This window comes from Leptomonas pyrrhocoris (assembly GCF_001293395.1).
Source record: "Leptomonas pyrrhocoris isolate H10 chromosome Unknown, whole genome shotgun sequence".
NCBI lineage: Eukaryota > Euglenozoa > Kinetoplastea > Trypanosomatida > Trypanosomatidae > Leptomonas > Leptomonas pyrrhocoris.
Window position 1 is genome coordinate 758957 of NW_015438358.1, and position 22068 is coordinate 781024.

Genomic DNA, 22068 nt, shown 5'->3' on the forward strand with positions numbered 1-22068 from the left:
TTTCTTTCCATCCGCTGCCAATGCCAGTTTGCGCGTCGTCTACACCGTCACCTGCGCGTCGGACACCACCAAAGCAAGACCCAGCACTATCAACAACGCTCCCACACCCCACATCGGTGTCACCTCCTCGGCAAAAAAGACTAAGCCAGCAAACGCACTCACCACAAAGTTGGTGCCCGTATTCAGAATCTGACACACCGGCGTGGGACCCTGCGACAGCGCCTTCAGGTAGAAGCGCCACATGGAGCCCGTCAGCACCGCATTCAGCAGAAAAAACAGCAGTCGCAGCAGCCACGGCACGACGGCCTGCACTGTCTCCGTTGTCTGCGCATCGAGCTGAAGAAAGGCGGCACCAGCGCGCACAAGTGAGGGCACCCGTGCCGACTCCACCGCAAGTTTACCCACAACGCCGGACAAGGCGCCACACACCCCGGCAAGAGACGCGTTGAGAAGGAAGACGGGGGCGGCACGGCGCAGCACCGACTCGTGGTGTGTGGCCGCCGTGGTGTCCGCCAAGGAGGGCGGATTGGAAGAGCTTTTAGCAGCAGATGAGGGCTCGGGGGACGCCACTGGTGTGTCGTGCACCCCACCCTGGCGCTGGCGTAGCGGCATGGCTCGTCGTTCCTTTTTTTTTACGTACTAAATCCGATGTTTGACCTTCAGTAATTGCAGCCGAAAGTGAAAAAGGCGCCGAGAAGAAGGGGAAGGGAAAGGAGCAGTAAAGACGAAGAGCGGGGGCATCGGTGATGCGCGAAGAGCGCGCTTAGCATAAACCAATAAAAAAAAAGGATTACTCCTTTCTACAGGTACGAATTTTACGGGAAACGTTTACGTGAACGCATTGCTTGTGTTCCTGAAATTTTTGTAGTTACTAATACTGTTGCATTGCAGCAGGTGTAACCGTCCTTCACACCAGAATCGATTATGAATAAAACATCACTTCTTTTCTTGCTACAAGCTGAATTGGTTAATGCGTTTGCGATGTCGTCGTACACTGCTGAGCTACCTCGTCGTCCCAATACAGCACCCAATAAGCGGATCTACGTAATTCACAAAAAGTAGCGCTATGCGCCAGTTGATTTCCCTGTATGTGTTGTTCCTTTTTACGAGTATTGTTGACCTCATGTGCAACTGTGCTTGCTGCCAAACGCATACATCGTAGCTGAGAAAGTTCAGAAGGCTTTTCATTGCCTCTCTTCCCCCATCCGCGACTCAGCGCTGAAAAGGTTTTTTTTTTCTGATCCCATTTCAAGGGGAGAGAAGCAAAGCGAAACAGTACTAAATAAAAAGCTTGTAATAATAATAAATAGTAATAGAAGTAATGTCCTAAAAATAACACTTAACAAAACGTGCAATTTCTCTCTTCATTCGCTTTTCTCCAGTCAGTGATTACAGCACCAACAACAGAGGGTAAAAAAATATTTGAAAAAGTGATTCTGTGCAACACGTTTTAGACCCTCAACGTTTACTTTTCTTCCTGCTTCGTTTTTCACACATGTTTCCCCGCTGTATTCTTCTTTTTCGGTGGTTTCTTTTGCCCACTGCGCACTTAAAGAGAACTCTCACAAGTAATGGTTTCTGGCCATCCATCTCCCTATCGTTATTCTTCCGTGTGTGTGTGTGTGTCAATTGCACAGAGGGCTGATGCAATAGAGTGATATCCCCTACGTTTCTTTCGGTAAACTCTGCACGACGCTGTACCTGCGCACTGCACGAGTCTCAGCACATGTCTACTGACATTGCAGGAGTTTTTTTTCGTTCCCACGCTCTCTATCGCTACTAAAAAAAAAAAATCCGTTTTCCCCTTCGAGAAAGGAAATCATCAAGATCTGCCGGAGCTTCATCTTCCTACATGTTACTCTTTCTTTCTGTTTTATCCATACAGGCAGATGTAGGGAAGAAGACATGCGATTGGTGTACTTCTCTTTCTGCGCTGCTCCTCCTGATCGCCCCCCCCCCCCTCCTTTAGTGGGACCTACATAGATCGTTACTAACTATTGAAATGAAAATGCAACGCGGTACACCAAAACAAGACTAAGGTTTTTTTTTTGATGGGTTGGAGGCCGTAGGAAGGAAGCACTGAACACCGTAGCTTTCTCTCTTCTTTAACGGGTGCACTTGAACACCGACTACAACAACCAAGTTGTGGCTGTCACCCACAGCTGATGTGTTCCTGCATGTAAGGATCGTGAAGATGCGAATGTGCCGGGAAAAAGAGAATTCCACAAAAAGAAATACCACAGAAAACTATCAAAAGAAGTTTTAAAACATTTAAAAAGCAAACGATGCGCCAGTGCCTTACTGTGAAGAAGAAAAACAAAAGGTTTATAATGCCATACATAAACAGGTTTGAATCCACCACAAAAAAAGAGAAGAGAAGAGAAGAATCGAGAAACTGTGTGTGTGTATGTGTGTGTGGGCAGCACAGCACACGCATTTGCCTTTGGTAATATGTTAGGATTCAAAGGGAGAGTGAAAGAGGGGGGCAAAACAGTTAATGCGATACCTTCACGAAAATACAAATCTGAGGGGAATCGCCGTTTTTTATTAATAATAAGGAAAATGCATATAAATTGGCGACACTAGAGAAGGAGAGCGAGCACACCCACAAAAATCTGAAAAGTGTAAAATCGGTAAGTTAAGTAGAAGCGAAGCGCTGCAAATGAAGACGGCGTTTTTTGGAGGGGAGGGGCGGTTTCGTCTTTGTTAGCTATCCACAACTTAAAAAATAACAATAATAATAATAATAATAATAATAATAATAATAATAATAATAGTGACTGCCTTGTTGTTGTGTTTAGCCCTCATCTATGCCGCAGTCGACCTGCTTAGAATCGGTAGACCATCTCCTTCGTGTAGCCCAAATCACCCAGGTAGCCGGCGACGTCCGCGGCGTTGTTCAGCACTGCACCGGAGGGCTGGTAGGCCAGGCCGCCCGACATCGCACGCAGCACCATCGGCGCGGAACCGACCACCTTCACCATCATCCCGTCCGGGCCGCACACGAGCATGAGCGTCGAGTCCGACGGCTTCGGCATCGTGGCCTGCAGCATCGGAATGTCGATGTGGCCCTCGAAGCCGTGGAAGTACTTCTTGCCGTCCGGGCTCGTGTCTGGCTGGGAGGCCACGTCGATCTTCAGCGGCGCGCCCTTCGTGTAGGTCGGGTTTGCAATCATGTTCGGATCGTCGAACTTGTCGACAGAGTAGAAGACCTGCAGGCGGTCGCGGTGCTCCCTCGTCTTCTCGTCCAGCATGCCTTTCAGCAGGATCTTGTTCTCGGAGCGGTTGGCGAACAGCATGTTCAGCCGGGTTGTGTCACCCGGCGTGTCGAGGGATGCATTCATAAACTGCAGGATCGGGCAGATACCGGTGCCGCCGCAGATCATGCCCACGTCAGACCAGCGGTTCTTCTTGTAGGACAGCTTGTACTGCACCACGCGGAACAACAGGCTATCACCGACGTCCATGCCGAACATGTGCTCGGTAAAGCGGCCGGGGCGCTGCTTCTTGATGAGCAGATCGAAGTAGCCCTTCGTGCCGTTCGGCGTGATGGGCGTATAAAAGCGCATCGGCTTATCGACCATGTTGCTGCCTTCCTTGAAGTGCGCCTGCAGCGTACTGCACGGAACCAGGTTGAAGGTGTCCTTCGGGTCGTTCAGCAGGAAGCGGAAGATCGCGACGTCCTCGGCCAGGTTCAGCACCTCGCCCAGCACAAACGGCTGGAACTTGGTGGTGAAGACCTCCTTGTTCGCGGCGCACTGCGCGGCCGTGCGCTGGGCGGAGGTGTAGGAATGGAAGGCGGCGCCGATGGCGGCGGCGGCGCCGAAGGTGAGAAACTTTACCATGGTGATGGGCAAGTGCCGGTTTTCTACTTTCTACTTTCCTGCCTCGGTAAACCGCTAAAGCAATATAGGTAAAGAAAAACGAAAAGAAGAAAGGGAACACGCACAGCCAAGAAAAACAAAAATAATAATAACACTGGACTGCTAAGAGAGAAGAAAGGAAGATCTGAAAAAGAAGTTGAAGCTGTGGCAACGGTGAGAACCGCAGCGGTACAAGACGCAAACCCGAAGAAATGAAAAAAAGAGGAGAGGGGTGACGAAGATGAACTGGGAAACGAGAACTAAAAAACTTTTCTTTCCGCAGCGTGTTGTTCCTCTTGAGCAGTGACAAATGCGTCTCAACTCTTCAATGAACGAGAGAAGAAAGAAACCCTCCATTTTGACGTTCTTTAGTCCTAACCTGGTGCACGTAAATGAGCACGCACGAGGACAAAACCTGATCCATGAGGGGGAGGGGGAATGTGTGGCTACGGAATTCGCAAACGTGACCACCGCCTCCTACTGTTGAGGAAAGGGGCGTTTTTCTGGCTTCTGCAACAATTCGCAGTCATTTTCTTCTCTTCTCTTCTTATGGACTTTCTCGTTTTATGGTCTACCGGGCGGTGCACACAAATGCAGCTGCGAAACGAAGAGGAAACAAAACAGAGAGATCGAACTCAAAAGCCTTGTCCTTGTTCCTTTCGCTCCATTACGCTTCTTTTCCAAGAAGTCGATCTAGCTCCAGCTCTAACGCGGTCGCTTGTGTGGCGCAACATTGCAGCGCCAGCAGCTGCCCATCAATCATCCGCATCATCCCTTCCACCTCGCTAAGATCCAGCAGCTCCGTTCGTGCGCGATTGTGCTGCCGAACCGCACGATTCACTTTCTCCTCCACGCCTTGTACCTCCTCGAGGAGCGCCATAACGTTGTCGTAGGCAATGACGCGTTGCTGGTCCACCCCACGATCTTCGTGTTGCTGCTGCTGCTGGTCTTCCCACTGTTTGTAATACGGCTGAACCTTGTCCTCTAGTGCCTGCAAGTAGTCGGAGAGGGCGGCCTGGCGCTGCTTGCACTCATTCAGCGTCGCTTCCGCACTCTTCGCCGCCGTCAGGGCGTCCTTGACGACCGACTGCACCTCCATCAGCTCACGACCACGCGCCATAATCTGCCGATCTCGGGCCACCACGTGCTGGGCCAACGCCGCAAAGTGGCGCTGATCGGTGCCAACGCACGTGTCCAGTTTGCGCAGTACCGCACTGAGATTCTTACCCGCAAATTCCTGAGAGGGAGACGCAGCAGATGACGAGGACTGCGCCGCCGTTGTAGCAGAAAGCGCCTTGACTCCGTCAGCGGGGGCGGGTGCCGTGGCGGCACCGAAGCCACCGGCAGCAGGCGCGGGTGCCGTGGCACCACCAAAGCCACCAGCGGCAGACGCAGGGACCGTGGCGGCACCGAAGCCACCGGCAGCAGGCGCGGGTGCCGTGGCACCACCAAAGCCACCAGCGGCAGGCGCAGGGGCCGTGGCGGCACCGAAGCCACCGGCAGCAGGCGCGGGTGCCGTGGCGGCACCGAAGCCACCAGTGGCAGGCGCGGGTGCCGTGGCACCACCAAAGCCACCAGCGGCAGGCGCAGGGGCCGTGGCGGCACCGAAGCCACCAGTGGCAGGCGCGGGTGCCGTGGCACCACCAAAGCCACCAGCGGCAGGCGCGGGTGCCGTGGCACCACCGAAGCCACCGGCAGCAGGCGCGGGTGCCGTGGCGGCACCAAAGCCACCAGTGGCAGGCGCGGGTGCCGTGGCACCACCAAAGCCACCAGCGGCAGGCGCAGGGGCCGTGGCGGCACCGAAGCCACCGGCAGCAGGCGCGGGTGCCGTGGCGGCACCGAAGCCACCAGTGGCAGGCGCGGGTGCCGTGGCACCACCAAAGCCACCAGCGGCAGGTCCAGTTAGAGATGCTCCAGCATTCGCGCCGAATGTGCCGAATAGGTTTGTTGCCATTTTCTGTAGATCACATTCAATTTCTCAAATCAAATAATAATGAGCACACTTTTCAGGCGTTTTTGTTTGTTTGGTTGCGTCAAAACAACAAAGGCAGAGAGGAGCAGGTAGAGCGGTATAAATGGGAAACACTCAAACAAAAGATATTTGAACAGCAACGTACATAAGCTGTGCTGCTGGGAAACCACTTTGTGTTCATTGGCAACAGTGCAAGAAGATACTGAGTCTGGTATCAGTTGTTGTTTTTGTTGTTGTTTCTTGAAAACCAGAACAGCGTTTCTGCGATACCGTCCAGAACAAAAAAACACAGGCACTTTTTACGTTGTTTTTGCATGACAACGTTTCCACTGCTGACGCGGTAGTCAAACACACACACAGAGAGCAAACAACACGGTTTCGGCGGATAGCTGCGTTTCTGTTCCAACACGTCTGTGAAGAAGTGAAGCGCCTCAGCACCGTTTTTTCTAGCTTTTCCCTCTCCGGTCCCCCAGACACACACGCACACATACAGAGGCAAAGCAAAAAGAAAAAGACGCGTCACGACCGCACGCCTCGCCTCATCACCATTTGGAAAACCCTCTGCGCTTGCTCCGGCGCCCCGCCAGCAAAGCAGCGCTTCACCACCGATTGAAACGACACCTCCGAGATGGGTACATTGCGATCCATCATATCCGTAAAGAGTTTCATCGACAGCTCCCACGACGGGCCAGGCGGTGGCGCCTGCTCCAACGCGTATTGAACGGCGTCGTGCAGCCGCGCCGTAGGGATGAAGGTCGCCCTGTAGCGTGGAGAGTGCAACAGCGCGTTGGTGTGGTGCAACGCCCGTTGCCAGTTGCCGGCGGTACAGCACAAGTACGCAATGTGCGCCACTGACTCCGTCTCTAGTCCAGCGATTTTGGCATCGAAGTCGCTTACCACCGACAACGGCAAAGCAGAAGAACTCGGTGTACTCACATCCGCGCCGTAGAGTTGGTTCAGTTCTTTTACAAGAGCGTCCGCCGCGTGGAGAGTGGCGCTCCCTTGCAGCAAGCAGTTGTACGCCCGAGAGAGCGTATCGTCGTTGTACAGCTTCGATCTGCTCAAGTCCACCCGAGGCAGTGTCGATGCGAGGGGTGGCACGTCGGTTTGCATTGGTGATAGAGAAGCGCGCGGAGACGACACCCTTGTATCGTGGCGCCGCACCAGTGCATAAGCAACCGGTCGGCACTCGGGAACGGAGCCGAGCAGACGCACGAGCTGCACAAACACATCCGGCCGGAAGTGCTGTCGAGCACTCATCAATTCTGCTGAGACACCACGAGGCCGCGAAAACGTTGAAGGCGACGATGACGACGAAGAGCAAGTGGAGAGGCTGCTCGAATCGTTAGCCGTATGCTGATCCCGTACCGCAGCCTCATAGCTCACGACCAGCCTCAACGCTTCCTGCCATCGCTGCCCTGCAATGCACAGCCGCAGCACATCCTCCGTCGCGACGATGTCGGTACACAGGTGGAGTGCATCGCCCGCTACACGTTGCAGCCGTTGCACATACTGCAGCCCAACGTCCCAGTGCTGTTGAAAAACGCGGCAGGTCTGATGGATCGTGACGGGGTTGGGTCGCATGTGTTGATAGAGCGCTGCGCTGGCCTGCGTGGACAGAATGCCCTGAGATGCGCGTTGTGGGTCCGCTGTGTTGCTCACATTAGGCGGAATGGATGCTGCGGCTGGGGAAGGCGCCGCCTCCTCCATCGTGCACCCTCGCGCGGCAATCAGCTTATCCAGCAACAGACACGCCTCCCGCCACGCGGTGGGATCTAGCGCGAATAGCCCGAGGGTGTCGTTAAACGCAGAGGGCGTGCTCCACTGCAGGGCGCCGGTCTCCTCGACGGCGCGGTGAATCCGGAGTGCTTGAGCGATGAGACGAGCGAGAAACACCTCGGTGGACTCGTCGCTTGTGCCGTCGCAAGCGGTATCTGCAGCACCGCCGTCGGAGCCGAAAAGATCGCTCTCAAACGACGACGTGGACGCAGGGGAGGGAAGAGAAGAGGATATCGAGCTCTGCGTTGCAGGAGGTTTTGCACGTCGTGCGCGCCGTCCGGCGTGGTACAGCGAGCGCAGTGCAGCGCCAACGTCCATCTCGGTCCACTGCGCTGGTGGGATGCACCACAAAGAGCGCAAGGCCTCCACCCAGTGCTGCCCGTCGGTCTGCCGGTACAGCTCCAACTCCACCGCGCAGGTGAGGGGCGTCGGGGAGACTTGATGAAGAAGGCGCAGCGCCTGTTGCCAGCCATCGCGAGGGTTGCGCCGAACCTCCTCCCTCGCGAGCTCCGCCATGCGTGCGTCACTCCAAATCATTTTCATGTCCCCGCTTCGCAGCACTCTGCCAAGCGGCAGAGCAGCCGCATCTGGGGCGCCCGCTTCTCCCACAGAATAACAGTACGGGTACAGCAGCGATCGTGTGACGGGGGAGCAGTGGAGCTTGGTGGCCTCCTCCGCTGCGGAGGGGCTCTCCGCGGAAAAGAGAAACGCAGTTCGAGTGGCGGACCAATACTCGCGCCGCTGAGAGGCGGACAGGGTGCCAGCTGGCAAGCGATGCGGCGCCGCCGGTGCCGGTATGTTGGCCTCAACAGCAGCAGCAGCAGCACCGTCCGTCTCCGCACCTGTGGGGTTCACCACGGAAGAAGAAGAAGAGGTTTTGGTCTTGCAAAGGCACTCCTGATAACAGCTCCAGATGGAGCGACGCAGACCACGGATGAGGTCCCCCAGATCGTCGCCTGCGGCAAGCCCTTGGAAGTACCCTACAAGGCCGTACGATGACGGTGCAGTGGTGTGCCGCAGCGAGGGCAGCCTCGACGAGGGATGCGCGTCAACGCTGTGGATGAAAGGAGAGTCAGCACCGATTTGTGTTACCGGCACTTTGGACGACCTCAACTCGTCCCGGTCTCGGGAGCGGTTCGAAGACGACGGAATCGAAGCGGAGTTCCTTTCATAGCAATTCATATTTAAAAGAGTGGAAGTTGCGTGCGATAAAGAAAACAAAAAGAGGACGTTCGTGCTCCGCGGAGGAAATGTATGACTAGGTGAACTGTAACCAAAGCCAGTAAAAGAAAGGTGCTTTCATAAGTGTAAGTTGTAGCTGTGTAACAAAAACAGTTGTTTTTTAAAAAAGCGATGAAGCTGAGTAGTAGGCTGGACAGAAGGCAGCGCGCGCGGCCTCTCGTAGGTTTCTTGAGCGCTCGCTTCACCTTGTACCGAAATGCACTTCCTCAAATTAGCCGGCAGCACGTCATGCAGACCCGAGTGCAGGCAAGATGAGCGTCCAAAGCTGCTGTCGCGAAGTGTACTTCATCAAATAGAGAGGAAAGGCGGGAGGAAAGGCAAAATAGAAAAACACAAGAGAAGTTGCAGAGACACGTTCAGCGTTCGAGCTAGGCGCTCCTCCGTTTTCTCACACAGCGCATCACAATGTGGGTGGCCAAAGAAAGGCGGTAGCATCTGTGGTAGTTTACTACGAGAGAGTCACTGCATTAGTGTTGCGTTCTAAAAGGCTGATCGCAGCTGCCACTGGCGAACGCCAGCAATGATACTCAGCGTGTAAACGCTTGCTCTTCATGATGTCAAAAGTCACTCAAAGAACTAGCAGGAGTAAACACCATTTGAATCAATGCGAAATGCTTTTTCTGAGACGCAATTCGGTAATAGAATACTTCACCAATCAGCAAAGCAATAAAACCTCGAAGACGTCAAAGAAAAATGTCCACAAAATCTACCGCCTCCATCACATTTCAATTGCGGCTAGAGTTAAGTGCCATAGACCAGAGAGGCGAGCGTAAACATGAAAAATGAAAAAAGAGATAAAGAAAAAGCGAATGCGTGCGTTGTTGACGTTGCGTGCTTCCGCACGCTTCACCTCTGCCCCGTGTATACCTTCTCTTTTTCACCACAACTGTCCGCCCCACGGTTAGTTCATGTTCGAGTAGAGGTCCTTCACCACTCGTTGCTGCTGCGCTTCCTCGGCGTCATCCTTCGGGACGGGGTGGGTAAGTTGAAAGAGGAACGCCGCACCCACGGCCCCCAACGCAGGAGCGGCCCAGTACAGCCAAAGGTACATGAGCTGCGTCGCATAGCCCGCCGCGATGAACTTCGTTAATTGCAGCCCTGTCGCCACTGCCGGGTTGAAGGCGCCGCCCGAGACACCACCGACGGCGTACTGCGAAGCCAGCAAACACATCCCGATCGCTAGTCCGTAGTAGTGGTTGTTGCGCTGCTGCGAGTAGGCGACGTGCAGCACCACGGTCACCAGAAAGAGGGTAAAAACGGCCTCTGCGATGAAGGCGCTGACGATGTACTCCGCCGTGTTCTGCACCACCTGCGGCGCCGGTAAATGACGCGTGGTGCCGTTGATTAAGATGCCGAGCCCCGCCCCAATAAAGCCACCAACGACCTGCGCTACCCAGTACGACATCGCCTCCTCCAGCCGCAATCCATGGATCAGGACGACGGCAAACGTGACGGCCGGGTTGAAGTGGCCACCTGAAATGTAGCCAAACATGAAAACCAACACGCAGAGCATGAAGCCCTCGGCGATCGGGGCCAGGTTGCGTGTGTGGCCCTTCCCATCAATTGCGAGGATGCCGCAGTTCATCTCGGCGAGAGAGATGGTGAGGAGAAACACAAACGTGCCAACGCCTTCGCAGACAAAGTTAGCCTGATAGCGACTGAGGCGTAGGAAGGGAATTTGACGTGCGAGGAAGGGACGCTCCTCCGCGTCCGTGGCGGCGTCTCGCTGTTGCGCGCTCATCGCGCTATTCTTCTCTTTTTTTAAGCAGTGCGTGTTCGTTTCTCTTTTCGACTTCGTTCTTCTCCTAAACGTTGAACGAGTCTAACAAAGCTCCTATTTGGCAAATACTCAGCAAGTAGAGCAGCAGAAGTACAAATGAGCAGAAGAGATCGAGCGTGTGTTTGCCGTACAGCTGCTGTAAGCAACGGCAAGGGGGGAGGAGGGAGGAACTGTCACGAATCCACAAACAAAGCGGCAGCGAAAGGACTCTATAGTATTATCTCTCTGCTGTGAGCCGGGGATATAAAAAGCAAAGAAAAAAAATGAGGAAGCAAACGTAAAGTGAGTAGTGAGCGGCACGCACACACGATAAAAATGAAGACGCTTCTTCTATGGTGGCCCCTTTGTGAAATACGATAGTTGTGTTTGGGTGTTGTTGTTGTTGATTGTTAATTGTTGATGTTGTTGTCAAAAAGAGAAAACAGAGGAAGTTGACGAAACGCGGCTTCAGAGCAGCACGCCGAACACTGCTGCACCCCCATGCACGGCGTCATGGTGCAAACGAACACTTTTTTGATGACGAGTCAGAGGAGCTGAGCCTGAATGAGAAACGTAAAATCGTTCTCACACGGAGAAGGCATCGCAAAGAAAAAGGAAAAAGAAAGAAGTGGCAGCGAAGGCGACTCGTGTATTAATGCTTTTTATTTCTTCTACAAATTACGGTTCTTCACGCTGACCGTGCGGAGGAAGCAGCTACAGCACACACTCGCTAACACACCATTTTCTACTACCATTATTTTTGGGTTTCCTTGAGCAAAGAATTATATGTGTATTCATTGGATATAGAAGATAACAATATATGAAGAAAATGGAAATGAAGCAACGGTATTGAGCAACATACAATGGCACAACAACGCTCACAAAGCACGTCACCAAGTGAGGAGACTCTAGCAACAACAGCATTCAGAGCACAACGGAGGAAGCAAAGGAAGACCAAGAGAAAGCAGAAAAACAGCGCTACGCAACCGAAGCAAGAATAATAAAAGAAACTATCAAGATCCTATGCGGATCCCAAACGATACGTTATCCAAAAGAGCCGGGCATCTCGCAGCCGCTTCGATAGCCGTTGATCTCCAGGAAAGCAAGTGTCGCCTCTTCTCCGTTTTCAGTGGGATGGAGTGCGTGCGAGAGAGCACTCATTAAAACCAGTTGGTACTGCCACTCCCCGCCTGCATCGCCTCCCCGTCGTGATCGTCTCGGCGTGGTGGCGGACGCCTTCGCCAGTTATCCAAATCCGAGTTGTTCGTCACTACCGGAGCTTTCCAGGGGTCGACAGCCGAGGCAGCCGCAGTCGCATTCGTCGGCGGAGCGGGCGTATGCGTAGGGACAGTCACATTGTGCTCCTCGTGCTCCTCCGCGGCCGCCTCCGCCGCCTCTTCGCGCGTCAGTGCAGGTCTGCTTCGTGGCGACCGGGTGTGGGAAACGACGTGCATTTCGTGATAGCTGTTGGAGTCCGAGGAGTTTGTCGACGAGGTGGGCGTGGCGGGCTGTCCTGAAGACGACGTCGAAGTGTCCGAGTGCGTGTCGTCTGCGTCATCGCCACGACCCATCGCTGCTGCCGTCGCCGCCGTCTGCTGCTGTGTTGTCTGGCGCTGCTTGTGAAGCAGCTTCACATCTTGAAAGACCTTGTTATCTTCCAGCACCTGCGTATCGGTGGGCTGCACCATTTGTGAGAAGAGCAGCGATGCGGCGACGGCACCGATGAGAGGCGCCACCCAGTAAATCCACACGGACTTGAGCTCGTCGCAGTTCGACACGATGCAAATCGCCACCTGCAGACCCGTCGCGGCGGCCGGGTTGAAGGCACCACCGGAGATGCGACCAACGCTGGCGGAGCCGGCGGTGATGGTCATGCCCACGGCAAAACCGTAGAAGAAGTTGCCGGACTGCCGGGAGTAGGCGATGTTGAGCACCACTAAGCAAATCGCGAAGGTGAAGATGAGCTCCGAGAAGATGCCCGACGTGATATAGCTGCCGGAGACGGACGGCACGAAGATGCCGGAGTTGCCCTGAATCACCATCGCCACCACCCCCGCTAAGAAAGCGCCACCCAGCTGACACAAGATATAGACAAAGCACTGCGAGAGCTCCATCTGGCGAATAAGGAAGACGGCCACCGACACGGCAGGGTTGAGGTGCGCGTTCGAGACGTAGCCGAACGTGAAAATCATAGTGGTAAACATGAAGCCAATTGGAATGGGCGTCATGTTCGTGTCGTCGGCGACGGTGAAGATGCTTGTATTGCGCACACTCACCAGGGCGAGTGTGAGCACCCACGCGAAGCTGCCGACAAGCTCCGCGAGGTAGGTGCCGAGCAGCGGGTGCACGCGCACCCAGTCCGGCACCGCCAGGAAGTCGTAGCGGCTCTGCAGACTGCGCAGGGCGGCCTGCTGCTGGCCGTAGAGGCGGGCCACCTCATACGGGTCCAGCGCCTCCTCCACCGCCTTGCCGTCACGCGTTACGGTGACCTTCATGGTGTGCCGCAGCGCGGGCACCTCGGTCGGGTCGAACACCTTCGACGCGTGGCGGTCGTGGCCGAAGCCTGAGCCACCGTTACTCTCGCTGCTGTGGTGATCCGCCCCCCGCCAAGCGGCGATGGTCAAGGAAGGTGTGGCGAGAAAGGAGGAGGAGTGCTTCGACAGCCCACCAACCAAAGGGGCGGACGCCGAGGGCGACTGGGTAGCTGTGGCAGCGATGGGGCCGTCATGGGCTGCGCCAGCGGTGGCCTCGGAGGAGAAGGCCAACGGGACGTGGATGACGGTTGAGACACCGGGGGCCGACGTGGAAGACGGAGCATAGGCTGTCTCCCCGGTGCGACGCGGAGACGCGGAAGAAGAGGAGAACGCGGGGACCTCTGGTCCATGCAGCGGGGAGCCGTCACGATGCGCCGCAGCACCCGACACGGGCGCCTGCACCGTGAAGGGGGAGGCGGGAGCAGCGGTGGCCGGCGGGTGAGCCGCAGCACTGCGCGGACCTCCGTTTGTCTGCACGGATCCGTTCATTCTCCACGTGTTTCGCTAGAAAGAGCGAGAGAGAGCGAGAATGATGGGTTTGCCAACGAAAAGAGAGGCGGGGAAAGCTTCTCGAACGAGTAACTGCAGCGCTTCGGAAAGGAAAATGGAGAGACAAGAAAGACGGGAGAGTGTCGTACTGCGAATTGCTGCCTTTACGACGAAACGACGAGGGAGGCAGCACTGACGGCGATCCTCGCGATCTGAGAAAACAAATAATTGCACTGAAACACGCACAAGTCGTGAAAAGAAGAGCAGCTTCTCGCCAGTAAAAGCGCAGAGAGGAAATAGCATGAAAATGGATATGTATATGTTGTGCTCGTTTGCCTTATCAACTAAGAGTGTAAGAAAAATGTTTCGATGAGTAACTGCCTGAGAGAGGGAGAGTAATCGAGACAGATCGTTGCCGCTCCACACACAAGCACACACACACACACACACGCACCTCCCTTCCTCCTCTCCCTCTCTTATCCTCCAAACGTCACGGTGCCGTCAGACGCGATCACGTGACCCTGACCCTGCAGCCACACGCGCAGCTCCTGCCGGCACGTCTGAAACCACTCCACCGCCTCCTGCTTCGTTTCCGGCGCTTTAATCTTTTGACTCATCACAGTAAAGTCGGGCAGTTGTTTGAGGATACGCTTCTGCAGTTCCATGAGTGGGGCCGTCTCACGAGCTTCTGTTAGCCGCACTTCACGAAGTACGGCCGCTGCGAGCACCGGCAACGCCAGCGAAGCGTCGCTTGATTCCAGTTCGTTGCTTGTGGCTGTGTTGCTATCAGTGATGTTGCTGCTAGGAATCGAGACAGTTGCGACGGGAGCCGGTGTCTTCGGATTCACTGCCGTCGTCGCAGTCAGCGGTGCTGAAGCGTCCGATGGGGTCGCCGCGGCTTTGACGATTCGTCTCACCGTACCGACAGATTGGTTGGTATTTTCATCCTTTGCCCATTCCTTCGCCGTGATGATAGAGGCACCACTGGCGGCTGCCACTGCCGGCGACGATGCTGGTGGTGGCATCGCCGTGGTTGCCATTGGTCGAAGAAGGTCCGTGTCCCCCACGCCACTTTGCTGCCGCAGTGCTTCCTTCGTGCCAGCCAAAAAATCTCGCACAGCTCGCCCGGTCGCCTCCGCCTTCGCCCGCTTTCGATCCCGCGCCGCTAACGCCGTCTCCGCACCACCGCTGCCGCTGCCGTCTTCCTCAGCGCCACCGTCGTCGTCTGACCAATTTGTCGGTTTGTGCGCCTCCGCCTCCGCCGCGTCCATCGTCTTCCAGTCTTTTTTGCTGATGCGGGTGGACTGCTCTGAGTACCAGCTCTTAGAGATCCCCGTCGCGGCACCAGTGCCATCGCGCATGCCGTCGGCCGCCGCACTCGCCTCCTTCCGCTCTCCCCACAGCTGTAAAATTGGTCGCGCGAGAACGGTGGAGAGCACCAAACGCGAGGAGGTCGTCGCACGCGGAGCTTCATCGCCATTTTCAGCGCCGTCTGCGCCGTCGCTGCGCGTGTCTCGCCATGCAGTGGGCATCTCCATGAGCACACATGTCAAATGCCTGTACACAGCGGAGGGCGTTGAGGCCATTTTGACAACCCGGTCCGACGTTGCGGTGACGGGCTTCACGTCCATGATGCCTTGATACTCCAGTCGCATCGGCTCACGTCCGCGACGGCGGCGTCGGCGCTCCTTGCCGTGCGACGCGTGTGTGTTGGAAGCCGGGGCAGATGCATTCGGAGGGGCGCTTCGGACTTGCTGCCGCTGCTGCTCTCCCTCTGCGTCGGCGCCATCGTCATCCCCATCCTCGTCACTGCTGCTGCTGCTTTCCTCCTCAGCTGCAAGTCCACTCGCCGCGGCGGAGGACGACGGATCGGTGTCGCCGAAGAAGTAAGAGGCTACACGCAGCTGCCGTGGCGGCGCAGAAACGTCGGCGGATGGCAAAAATGTGTACAACCGGCGCTCATGCTCACCGCTGGTGTTTTCGCGACCGGTGTTACCAGGAGCAGCAGCTGTTGAGGTCGACGCGGGGTGCATCACGTAGCGCGCAACCGTGGTGGGGATTGTATTCTTGGTATTCGTGGTCGGAGTTGACGACGACGCCGGGCCGCGAATGGCAGGGACAAGTCCGTCGTATCTCGGGATCATTGCAGTGTGCCGTGACGGAGGTGCTTGATGGAGAGAGTCTCCTCGCCTTTCTTGTCGTTTTGATCGGCCTGTTGTGTATTTCTGGAAATGAGTACAACAAAATGAAACTGGTTAAGAGAAGAGAAAACGAAGAGGAGGTAAAGATGAAAGAAATACAGTAGACGGCCTATGGCTGCACAACCTCCACACATACTAGCAGCGTCCAACGAAGGAGTGCGGAGCGAGTTGAACATCCATAACTACAAGAACCGTTGTGTCGAATTGGGTGGGGAGTATCTTATGAGCCCTGGCGATAATTATTAGCATGTAGCAGCGTAGCTTTAACGGATTTTGTGTTTTCCTTGAATTCAAATATCTCTTTTATTATTGTTAGGCACGCGTGAGTGCTTTGATGCTTGAAAACTCAGAAACAATATCGAACGCTGGTTTAGAAGTAGTCGATAAAAAAAGACGCAGCACAATACAACGAACGCCAGCGTCTTGAGTAAGGAAAACACGTTGACTTCCCTCGATTCTTTTACTGAACTCCGTTGTGTTCCATCATAAAAGTGAGGGAGAAAAGAAAAGGGACAAAGAATGCGTTCTTGCTCCTCCCCCCCCCCTTACAATCAAAGAGGGGCAATAACAGTCGCATCCCTCGTCCAACCAAAAGAGCAGCAGAGCACTGCAGGGTGACGCTGCGCGCTCGTGTACGGTGAGAGCGCTCTCTCCCTCCGCCTCCGTCCCTGCGGAGGCTATTGTGCTTTTCAAGCATTCATGTGGCTTGTCCTTTTCCTTAGGAGAAGGCGCAGCCACGCTCTTTCTCTCCCTCTTCCTGTTTTCATTCGGTGAATGAAAACAGAAAGTGCGTTTATGCGAAGAGAAACTATCATACATGCGAAGGGGGGGAAAACAGACGTTACATAACAGTCATATATGTTTAATATCATTAGTGGCAATGCATCAAGGAGCCGTCGCAAACGGCCAGTCGGGAGATTTCATTTTGTTCGGTATATCGGATGACATTCGTGACACTTTCATGATTTTTGGATGTTGTCGTTGGCGTTACAAAGTAGGGAAAACTAACACGCCCTTTTACAGACGGGTGAAATCAATCATCATCTTCTTCTTTTCTTTTTTGATGTTCTCTCCTACTGTGCTGCGTCCCCCTCCCCCTCCATTTGCCAGGTCGTCCACTGACCGAGAGATGAGAAGGGGAAAGAAAAGGATAGAGGGCGCGTCGGGGGTTCATCCGTTACCGTCCAAAGAGGATATTCGCTGCACAGGAAAATTATATATATTGAAGAAAAAAAAAACGACATGTTAGAAAGAGGGGTACGATAGTGCGTGTACAGCGAAGGAGCAACTTCCTTCGCCGCACAACGTCAGTTGCGAAGCGACGACTCAATTTCTTCCAGCTTCGACCGCAGCTGCTCCCACGTGGCGCCGATCGTTGGGTCGCACTGCAGGTACGTGCAACCCGCCTTCTCGCACGCAATGCGATCAGCCTCCGCATCCCCAATGTGAACATGGTAGCGCATTTCCACCTCCCCCGGGCAGCCCTCCGCGCGACGGGCCGCGGCAATATCACGCACACCCGTCAGTAGCCCCAGTGGGGACGGCTTGGCGAGGCCGATGTCGCGGGCCACAATGACTCGAGACAGCAGCGGCGGCTCACCGTGCTCGCCAGGCGCGAACGCACCGAGCTGGGAGAAAACGGTTCGCAGACGCGGGTCCATGTTTGAAACGACGAAAGGTGGTGCCGCGAGCATCAGCATCGGCGCAGAGGAGGACGCCGCCGACGCGTTTGCCGTGCTCTGCTGTGCCAGCTGCACACGCGTTAGATTCCACGCCCGTAAGCTCTGTAAGGTGCGCAGCCCCTCCGGCAGCCAGCTTTGAGTCTTGGTTGACTTGAAAAGGTCGAATATGACGTAGTGCATAAACTTTTGCATCGCCTCTGCCTCGGCGGTCCAGAGAGACGTAATTTGCTCCGCCACGTCTGGGGAGGCCCCTTCGTAGAGCAGGGGGTTTTTGAAAGTCCGGGCAAAGACGTTCCCCCAGAACTTCACCAACGTTTCGTCCGAGTCACCACCAATCGGCTGCTCCTTTGGATTATCGGTCGTCGTCCACGTCGCGCGATCCACTTTCATTTCGTCTCGAATGGCCTTCAGTGCCACGTCGTTAACATTGTCGCAGCTCGCGTTCGGACAGGCGGCATCCAGATCGATGCCGCGTTGCTTCAGGAAGGTCGAAAACGCGGTGCGGTATTGATAGCCGACGCCGTTGGTGATCTGAATCAGCGTCTCAAGAGCGTCAAAGCTCACCGTGAAGAGGACGGAGCGCATCATCCTAAAAAAAGGAGAAAAGGAAAAGAAGAGAAGAGAAAAAAAAGAAAAATGCACGTTCGATGGATGCAGTCTCAGCTGTGAAGCGGTCTAATTGGAGGCAATGTAACTGCACTTGCTTTGCGTCACGCTCCCAATAGAAAAAAAAAAAGGCAGCGCAGATAAAACTATTGATTCGGAGTGGCATTCACGTAAGAGGCGAAGAGAGAAAGAGAAAGGGGAGGCAGAGGAAGGGGAGGCCTGGGAGACAGTGAAGTGGGACCGTTGAGATGATGAAAAGCGAGAAAGAAACTTCACAAGTACGACTTCCTCCCGTGCAGGCTCAGCCACAGACTGAGATGTTGAAAGCAGTCCTTTTTGTGTCGCTGATTCTTCCTTTTCCCTTTCTCTAGTGTAAAAAAAAAAATGTTTGAACCAGTGGAGACATTGCCAAGCATGACCCCAACGCCTTGTGTCGATTGTCCTGCGCTGTTTGCAAGGGACAAAGAAGGCACCTTCAGAGATCTTTTTCTCTTTGATTCTCTCGTCTCTTCCATTTTGGTCATTGAGTGTGGCATCCTCCGCTGAGTGAGCGAGAGGCACGCGGTGGTGGAAAATGCAGAGACACCATGTAAAACAAAAGGTACGCTGAAAACAGTAAAAGTAATAATAGTACTAATAATAATGTACAAGCAACAACGCGGCGCTGTCTCCGTGAAGCGCACCGCGCACACAAACTGTCAAACGCCCTCAAAACCGAAAGCCAAGGTGCGAAAAAGGAAGGCGAGAGAAAGAGGAGGAGGAGAGAGACACACACCCGGAAGCGCTTCAGAAAAGCTCATCCAGCAGCTCATCTTTTTGCGCGCTGAGTGCGGTCATCGGAATGCGTAGACCGTCGATCTGCACTCGCGCGACTTCACTTAGCGGGATGGTGCGAGGGGCAAAGAGGTAGAGCCAGCCCACCGGCACACCCAGGCTGTTCTGCTCTGCATCGCTTCCGTCTTCGTTGCCGCCGCAGCAGACCGACCACACACCGTACTTCTCACGCAGCAACGCCAGGGCCGCCCGGTACGCCGCAACGCTGGTGACGCCGTCCGCGAGGAGGTGAAGATGCACCTCGGCAGCTGCCGTAGCGTTGCCAGAATTGGTGTGCACATCCTCCTCCGACAGGGCGGGCAGCGGGATGGTGCAGTGCGCGGTGAGTCCCGGGACGGGCAGCGCGTGTGAGTAGTCGAACCGCTGCTGCGCCGCGTCGAAGGAGTAGCACATGCCAGAGCGGCGCTGCTTGCCACGGCGAGACGGCATACCACCAACCACCTCAAACCTTTTTAGTCGCGTCGGGCGGACTGCGGCAGTCTCCACCGCGTATGTGTTGCCGTCCGCCACGGCTTCGTACTGCAGCAAGGAGACCTGGCTCCGTACGAGGTCCGGCGAGGGACACACGCGCACCCAAATACCCGTGGCGACGTTGTACACACGCAGGTACGGCGCCATCGGTCGTCCGTTCTGCATCCCATCCATGTAGAAAAGGTGCCCGACCGCCCGCTCACCCCGCTTGCGCTCCGCCGGGCTGCACTCGCGCTGTATGTCGCACACCAGAATGCCCTTGAACTGCTCCCGTGGAGCCGCGCCGTATTGCGGCAGCTCCTCGAGCGCCCCCTGTGGAAGCCACAAGCGGTAAAGCGTGTTGGTGAGCTCGCGGGAGTAGTTGAGGCCGCCAAAGTAGTAGAGAACTTGCTCCTCGCACACCGGCGGCTCTCCCGATGCGTCCGTCGGGGCCGTCGAAGCCAGCGCCCCCTTCGCGGTGGGAACCGCGTTGCTCCTCGCCAGCGCGGCGCAAAAGCGCGGCGAAAACAAAGACGGCACCTGCTGCCACGTCTTCTTCCGCGTATCGTACACCATGTCTGTCGACGCCAGCGCGTTGCCGTGAGCCCAGTAGCTGCCGCCAATCACGTAGAGGCGGTCACCGCAGGAGACGAGGTGGTGTCCGTGACGGGTGCGGGGCGCGACGGGGGGGCAAATTTGGTGCCAGCGTAAGGGCCGCACCGTGTACTTGCCTAATACCTCCTGCGTGTCGCGCTGCCGCGGCGGGGCCTCGCGATTGACCGCTGGGAGACCGCTCTTGACGAGACTGTGAAGTGTGGAGGAGATGGCGGGGCCAGTCTGGGTGCCGCGGCTGAGGGTGGTCCCACCGTGCGATGCGGTGATGGTGGACGCGGCGGCGGCTCGATCGGTTCGTCGGTCCTCCGTTTCTTCGGTCACTTGCCGCAGCAGCTCCACGGTGATCGTTGGGGTGGTCACATTCGGTGGAGGTGCGGGGGCCTCGAGTGCGGAGAGGTGCGGTGACTGCGTCGGCTGTGCGGGGGCGGCATCGTGCGCTGCGTCACGCATTCTGTGGGGCGCGCTGTCAGTGGAAGAGAAAGCACTCGAGACGCTCTCAGAAGCGTCGCCCTCGCTCTCGGCGACGTCGCTGACGTAGCCTTCGTCGTAGACAAAACCGCGCTCACTCGCCTCCTCCGTCGTCATCGAAAGCGCACTTGGCGGGGGTGACAACGGCGCCGTGGCAGCCACTCCCTCGCCCACCACGGGCAATCCATCTTCCACGGAAATCGTCTGTGGTGTTCCCGGTGTGCTATCGGAGGCCAAGTTTAGAAGCTCCCGCAGGCGGTACTGACGGTGGTGCGCCAGTGCCGCCTCCAGGCTGTCCACGCGACGCCGCTGATCGGCGCGGTGCAGATGTCGTGCGACGGTGGTCACCGGCATGTAAAAGAGCGGACAGTTCGAACCCTCATGACGGACGACGTCGCTGAGCTGCTCGCTGGGAGGCCAGCCGCCGAACTGCACGATGCCGCCCAAGGCCGCACACCAACAGGCAGCGTGGCCACTGCGCTTTACCGAAGTGCTGAAGCCATGATCGGTGGATAGCATATGAGAAGAAAGGGAACGTGTTGCCTGCCCGTTGTCCGTACACACTCAAAACCACAGCACCAGGATAGACACGCAGTGTTCGATGTTAGAAGGTGCAAAAAGCGGTGGATTTTGTGTTGTCGCTTTTTCCCCGTCAGAAAACAATATCGGTTAGAACGAACTGCGTGGGCAGCTCCGAGTGGGTGTGTGTGTGTGTATAACAGTTAGGGATGAACAAGTCGTCAGCGGCACCAGGCAATTCGCGTGCAAATGAATGGGAAACTCCCGTAGCAACAACAAGAAGGAAAAACGTTTCCCACAGCACATACGCCGATAAAACAACAGCGGTGAGAATGGAGGAGGGGGGAGAAAGGAAAACTGCACGCAGAGGAGTGGAAGGCAGTGTTTCATCAATGAAGCGCCCAAAACTGGCAATTCTACCACTCAACGAAGTTTTTTAAACGGTGTTGCTACCCTTGAGGCAAAGCCCACGACACGGGAAGCGTCACCACAAGGAGGAAAGAAAAGGGAGGTTTGTAGGTGGTGAGTGGGAAATAGTAATAAAAAGAAGAGAGGAAAAGCATTTTGCGTGGGTGAGGAAGTCCCCAACCTTTCTTATCTTGTGCAGCTGTTCACCTTATTCTTAAGGGGAATGAACGATGGAGCGCAACGGCAGGGAAAGTGAACTCACTTGGGAAAGAAAGATGCATCAAGGTTGTAATCTAAAGATCAGAAAAGAGGGGAGGTGGACTATGTGTGTGTGTACATGTATATATGTGACGGAAGTGTTCAGCGTGAGAGAGGGAGCAACAGCAAAAGCCAGAACTACAGCCTTTTTCTGCTGCGCACACTCGGCGAGTCGTTGTCCGTCGTACCCTGAGCAGCGCATCGACGGCGTTCCAACCAAGAAAAAAGCGCCGCGTAGAAACAAACACAACGCAAGGAAAGGAGATACTCTCCTCAATCACCGAGACCACGACTCCACTTACGAGCGTTCAAGATATTCAAAAGAAAAAAAGGGGTGTGAAAGCAGTCACGTGACACGCGTCAAAGAGAAGCAGGCTGCATTTTTTCAA

At 55.4% G+C, this 22068-nt stretch overlaps 9 protein-coding genes across 15 annotated transcripts; all 9 read right to left on the reverse strand.

Moving 5' to 3' along the window:
• Positions 1 to 39: 39 nt before the first annotated feature.
• Positions 40 to 2442, reverse strand: ABB37_01296 (hypothetical protein; the record flags this gene model as incomplete). 2 transcript variants are annotated; one of them, XM_015797738.1, is made up of 1 exon in its annotated part: positions 40 to 2442. In XM_015797738.1, the coding sequence occupies exon 1, from the start codon at positions 610 to 612 to the stop codon at positions 40 to 42; it is 573 nt and encodes a 190-aa protein (XP_015663258.1). In that variant the 5' UTR covers positions 613 to 2442. The 2 variants fall into 2 exon arrangements, with proteins under 2 accessions (XP_015663258.1, XP_015663257.1); XM_015797737.1 differs by having other exon boundaries at positions 40 to 658.
• A 386-nt stretch (positions 2443 to 2828) lies between these two features.
• On the reverse strand, positions 2829 to 4027 carry ABB37_01297 (putative mitochondrial cytochrome-b5 reductase; the record flags this gene model as incomplete). Its single annotated transcript, XM_015797739.1, has 1 exon — positions 2829 to 4027. Exon 1 carries the CDS (start codon positions 3843 to 3845, stop codon positions 2829 to 2831), a length of 1017 nt encoding a protein of 338 aa, XP_015663259.1. The 5' UTR covers positions 3846 to 4027.
• A 503-nt stretch (positions 4028 to 4530) lies between these two features.
• Positions 4531 to 5817, reverse strand: ABB37_01298 (hypothetical protein; the record flags this gene model as incomplete). Its single annotated transcript, XM_015797740.1, has 1 exon — positions 4531 to 5817. One exon carries the CDS (start codon positions 5815 to 5817, stop codon positions 4531 to 4533), a length of 1287 nt encoding a protein of 428 aa, XP_015663260.1.
• A 537-nt stretch (positions 5818 to 6354) lies between these two features.
• On the reverse strand, positions 6355 to 9140 carry ABB37_01299 (hypothetical protein; the record flags this gene model as incomplete). Its single annotated transcript, XM_015797741.1, has 1 exon — positions 6355 to 9140. The coding sequence occupies exon 1, from the start codon at positions 8794 to 8796 to the stop codon at positions 6355 to 6357; it is 2442 nt and encodes an 813-aa protein (XP_015663261.1). The 5' UTR covers positions 8797 to 9140.
• Positions 9141 to 9757: 617 nt separating this feature from the next.
• ABB37_01300 (aquaporin-like protein) lies at positions 9758 to 11176 on the reverse strand (the record flags this gene model as incomplete). Of its 4 annotated transcripts, none has more annotated exons than XM_015797745.1 (1): positions 9758 to 11176. In XM_015797745.1, exon 1 carries the CDS (start codon positions 10595 to 10597, stop codon positions 9758 to 9760), a length of 840 nt encoding a protein of 279 aa, XP_015663265.1. In that variant the 5' UTR covers positions 10598 to 11176. The 4 variants fall into 4 exon arrangements, with proteins under 4 accessions (XP_015663265.1, XP_015663264.1, XP_015663263.1 ...); XM_015797744.1 differs by having other exon boundaries at positions 9758 to 10979; XM_015797743.1 differs by having other exon boundaries at positions 9758 to 10964.
• A 599-nt stretch (positions 11177 to 11775) lies between these two features.
• ABB37_01301 (aquaporin-like protein) lies at positions 11776 to 13740 on the reverse strand (the record flags this gene model as incomplete). Its single annotated transcript, XM_015797746.1, has 1 exon — positions 11776 to 13740. The coding sequence occupies exon 1, from the start codon at positions 13636 to 13638 to the stop codon at positions 11776 to 11778; it is 1863 nt and encodes a 620-aa protein (XP_015663266.1). The 5' UTR covers positions 13639 to 13740.
• Positions 13741 to 14114: 374 nt separating this feature from the next.
• ABB37_01302 (hypothetical protein) lies at positions 14115 to 15890 on the reverse strand (the record flags this gene model as incomplete). Of its 2 annotated transcripts, none has more annotated exons than XM_015797748.1 (1): positions 14115 to 15890. In XM_015797748.1, exon 1 carries the CDS (start codon positions 15780 to 15782, stop codon positions 14115 to 14117), a length of 1668 nt encoding a protein of 555 aa, XP_015663268.1. In that variant the 5' UTR covers positions 15783 to 15890. The 2 variants fall into 2 exon arrangements, with proteins under 2 accessions (XP_015663268.1, XP_015663267.1); XM_015797747.1 differs by having other exon boundaries at positions 14115 to 15864.
• Positions 15891 to 17146: 1256 nt separating this feature from the next.
• On the reverse strand, positions 17147 to 18274 carry ABB37_01303 (hypothetical protein; the record flags this gene model as incomplete). The annotated part of the gene is made up of 1 exon (XM_015797749.1): positions 17147 to 18274. Exon 1 carries the CDS (start codon positions 18107 to 18109, stop codon positions 17147 to 17149), a length of 963 nt encoding a protein of 320 aa, XP_015663269.1. The 5' UTR covers positions 18110 to 18274.
• A 639-nt stretch (positions 18275 to 18913) lies between these two features.
• ABB37_01304 (hypothetical protein) lies at positions 18914 to 21468 on the reverse strand (the record flags this gene model as incomplete). Of its 2 annotated transcripts, none has more annotated exons than XM_015797751.1 (1): positions 18914 to 21468. In XM_015797751.1, the coding sequence occupies exon 1, from the start codon at positions 21011 to 21013 to the stop codon at positions 18914 to 18916; it is 2100 nt and encodes a 699-aa protein (XP_015663271.1). In that variant the 5' UTR covers positions 21014 to 21468. The 2 variants fall into 2 exon arrangements, with proteins under 2 accessions (XP_015663271.1, XP_015663270.1); XM_015797750.1 differs by having other exon boundaries at positions 18914 to 21371.
• Positions 21469 to 22068: the final 600 nt, after the last annotated feature.